Raw genomic sequence first — 4,272 nt, 5'->3', positions numbered from 1 at the left:
TGACTGCAGGTTACAGAGTCACAGACGCAGGGCCACACAGAGCCTGCTTTACACCATACACACAGTATACATCAGCACTGCTCAGCCCTGTTCCTGGAGATCTACCATCCTGAAGGTTTTCACACCAATCCAAACAAAGCACACCTCATTCAACAGCTAGAGCAGGGCTGCTCAACGCTTCAGGATGGTAGAACAGGGTTGGGTAGCCATGATCTACATTAGGGCATTTTTTGGTGGTTTGATTGGCTCAGTCATTATCAGGTGTGTGAGTTCCTGGTTACAGCAAACACCTTCAGGTAAGTGGGTCCAGAGCAACACTGATCTACATCATTACACATTCCACAGTACCAACTGTAATTATGAAGCAAAAAATGCTGTGCTGGTGTGTCAGTGGTCAGACTGGGCTCAGAGCTGGTGTGTGATTGGTCAGAGGGGGCTCAGAGCTGGTGTGTGATTGGTCAGAGGGGCTCAGAGCTGGTGTGTGATTGGTCAGAGGGGCTCAGAGCTGGTGTGTGATTGGTCAGAGGGGGCTCAGAGCTGGTGTGTGATTGGTCAGACTGGGCTCAGTGCTGGTGTGTGATTGGTCAGAGGGGCTCAGAGCTGGTGTGTGATTGGTCAGAGGGGGCTCAGAGCTGGTGTGTGATTGGTCAGAGGGGGCTCACTGACCTCCTCGAACCTGTGGAAGGAGGCCCCCAACTGCAGGAACGCGGGGACGCTCTTCTGCCAGTTGAACTCGTAGGATTTGGTCATGGCTGCTCACGTCTGGAGGAGAAAACAAAGGCAGGAGTGAGAAACAGAACGCCTCCGGGCTCAGCGCTCCCTATTATTAAACGGTGTGTGTGTGTGTGTGTGTGTGTATGTGTGTGTGTATGAGTGAGTGTGTGTGTGTGTGTGTATGAGTGAGTGCGTGTGTGTGTGTGTGTGCATGAGTGAGTGTGTGTGTGTGTGTGTGTGTGTGTGTATGAGTGCGTGTGTGTGTGTGTGTGTGTGTGAGTGCGTGTGTGTGTGTGTGTGTGTGTGTATGAGTGTGTGTGTGTGTGTGTGTGTGTAAGTGAGTGAGAGCGTGTGTGTTACTTTACGGGTACGCGGAGGGAAATTAAATTCACAAATCCTGCACTGATTGCACTCTAAAATGAACCCATTATTACTGATCCACTGATACAATTTGAGTTTAATTTGGTCTGTGACACACGGCTAACACTACAGCCTCACCCTCAGGCCTCTGCAACAAAACAACAACAACAACATCCAGCATATTTACATCATATTTCATCATGAAATCTGCAGCGAATGAGCCGGGGAGCATTTTAATAAAGCCGTTAGCACGTTAGCACGTTAGCACGTGGGAGTGTGATCGCGCCCTGAGAGCAGGAGCTATGCTGTACAGAGCCCTGAAAACACCAGACTCACCAACAACAGCACCTCCCAAATCAATAAATGACACACACACACACACACAAATACACACACAGCACCCTCTAAATCAATAAATAACACACACACACACACACACACACACCACACAGCACCTCCCAAATCAATAAATAACACACACACACACACACACACACACACACCACACAGCACCTCCCAAATCAATAAATAACACACACATACACACACCACACAGCACCTCCCAAATCAATAAATAACACACACACACACACACACACACCACACAGCACCTCCCAAATCAATAAATAACACACACACACACACACACCACACAAATACACACACAGCACCTCCCAAATCAATAAATAACACACATGCACACACAGGTGGAAGGTCAGGGCAGTGGGAAGACGAGGGGTGCAGAACCCCAGGATATCCAGCTTTGCGTCGGGGTTACTAGGCAACAGTGAGAGTCCGGCAGAAATGAATTCCAGAGGTTTCAGAGAGAAAGGGACCGGGATGACCCGGGAGTGTGTGACTAGAGCACCTACACCCAGACACGGCAGCACCGGCCGATTATTAGAGTCCAGAGATGTTAGAGATTCCCCCAAACATCATGTACTGCACTCCCATCCAATCACAGGGTCATCTCTACCACAGTCACTCAGTCATATTCTGCATTGGTGTCAACCAATAATGTTCTCAACACCACTGTAGTCATCCAATCACATTCTAGAGCATCTCATGCTAACCTTCCACATTGCTGCTCTTCTTACACACAACACACAGACATCCTGCACGCAGAATAATCCCCACCTGTTCTTAAACACACCTGCACCTGCCCACCCACTCAACACACCTGCACCTGCCCACCCACTCAACACACCTGCCCACCCACTCAACACACCTGCACCTGCCCACCCACTCAACACACCTGCACCTGCCCACTCACTCAACACACCTGCACCTGCCCACTCACAAACACACCTGCACCTGCCCACTCACTCAACACACCTGCACCTGCACATCCACTCAACACACCTGCACCTGCCCACTCACTCAACACACCTGCACCTGCCCACTCACAAACACACCTGCACCTGCACATCCACTCAACACACCTGCACCTGCCCACCCACTCAACACACCTGCACCTGCACATCCACTCAACACACCTGCACCTGCCCACCCACTCAACACACCTGCACCTGCCCACCCACTCAACACACCTGCACCTGCCCACTCACAAACACACCTGCACCTGCACATCCACTCAACACACCTGCACCTGCCCACCCACTCAACACACCTGCACCTGCACATCCACTCAACACACCTGCACCTGCCCACTCACAAACACACCTGCACCTGCACATCCACTCAACACACCTGCACCTGCCCACCCACTCAACACACCTGCACCTGCCCACCCACTCAACACACCTGCACCTGCCAACCCACTCAACACACCTGCACCTGCCCACCCACTCAACACACCTGCACCTGCCCACCCACTCAACACACCTGCACCTGCCCACCCACTCAACACACCTGCACCTGCCCACCCACTCAACACACCTGCACCTGCCCACCCACTCAACACACCTGCACCTGCCAACCCACTCAACACACCTGCACCTGCCCACCCACTCAACACATCACCCTTCACACACACCAGGGTCCGCCCCCCGCAGCCTGACCAGGCTAACAGAGAGTGTGACACACAGCCGCTCAGCTCAGCCCTCTGCGCTCCAAACAGCCCCCCTCTCCTCCCCGCTGAAACAACGCTGCACAGGCACCCCTCCATCCCTCCATCTCTCTATCTCTCCACCTCTCTCTCCCTCCATCCTGGGCTTTACCTGCGCTGTAGGTGAGCTCCACTCCGGTATCAGGCGCTCATTTGGGAGGTGCAGATGTCCCACAGTGCACCTGTGCTTAAGCTCTGCTGGAGCTCTCTGTGAGACGTGTGTGTGAGTGTCGCTGTGCTGCTGTTTAAAACACACTGAGAGGAGTGTGTGTGTTTGTGTGTGTCTGTGTGTGTGTCTACCTGGGGCGGTGCTGTAAACACGCCTATATCCTGAAGAAGATCCAGGAGCTCTGAGCTAACAAACACACTGGAGTGCGTGCAGGGTGTGAGCTCTCCAGAGGCTAAAACACACACGCACACCACACACACACACGCACACCACACACACACATACACGCACACACACACACACCACACGCACATACACGCAGACATATACACACACACATGCACACCACACACACACATACACGCACACACACACACACACAAGCACACCACACACACACACGCACACCACACACACACATACACGCACACACACATACACGCACACACACACACACCACACACACATACACGCAGACATATACACACACACACGCACACCACACACACACATACACGCACACACACACACACACACGCACACCACACACACACATACACGCACACACACACACGCACACGCACACCACACACGCACACCACACATACACACACACACACACATACACGCACACGCACGTACGCACACACTCACACACTCACACACACACACACACACACACACGCGCACACACACACACACACACACACACACACACACACACACACACCATGAAAGTCAGTCACTGCCACACACACCACGAGCCCCTCTGCAGAAAACCCAAGACAAACCTGTAACTAACACAAAACAAACCGCATCTCTCCCTGACGTCATTCTGAATGACATCATGCATGTTCACATCTCTACCTGTCCATCATTCTGAATGACATCATGCATGTTCACATCTCTACCTGTTCATCATTCTGAATGACATCATGCATGTTCACATCTCTACCTGTCC

At 52.2% G+C, this 4,272-nt stretch overlaps 1 protein-coding gene and 1 long non-coding RNA gene across 2 annotated transcripts in view; both read right to left on the bottom strand.

The window, feature by feature from the left end:
- The window catches only part of LOC133128163 (1-phosphatidylinositol 4,5-bisphosphate phosphodiesterase beta-4-like), a 25,671-nt gene extending 25,416 nt beyond the window's left edge, over positions 1-255 (bottom strand). Inside the window, exon 1 of the mRNA XM_061241489.1 lies at positions 218-255. Within this exon, the coding sequence (XP_061097473.1) occupies positions 218-255 (38 nt within the window). The remainder of the gene's footprint in view (positions 1-217) is intronic.
- A 410-nt stretch (positions 256-665) lies between these two features.
- The window catches only part of LOC133127985 (uncharacterized), a 35,943-nt gene continuing 32,336 nt past the window's right edge, over positions 666-4,272 (bottom strand). The window contains exon 4 of the long non-coding RNA XR_009708694.1: positions 666-762. This is a non-coding gene — a long non-coding RNA (uncharacterized LOC133127985). The remainder of the gene's footprint in view (positions 763-4,272) is intronic.

This window comes from Conger conger, chromosome 5 (assembly GCF_963514075.1).
Source record: "Conger conger chromosome 5, fConCon1.1, whole genome shotgun sequence".
NCBI classification, from domain to species: Eukaryota; Metazoa; Chordata; class Actinopteri; order Anguilliformes; family Congridae; genus Conger; species Conger conger.
Note: the sequence above shows the minus strand (reverse complement) of the source record. Positions and strands in the feature narration are given on the sequence as shown.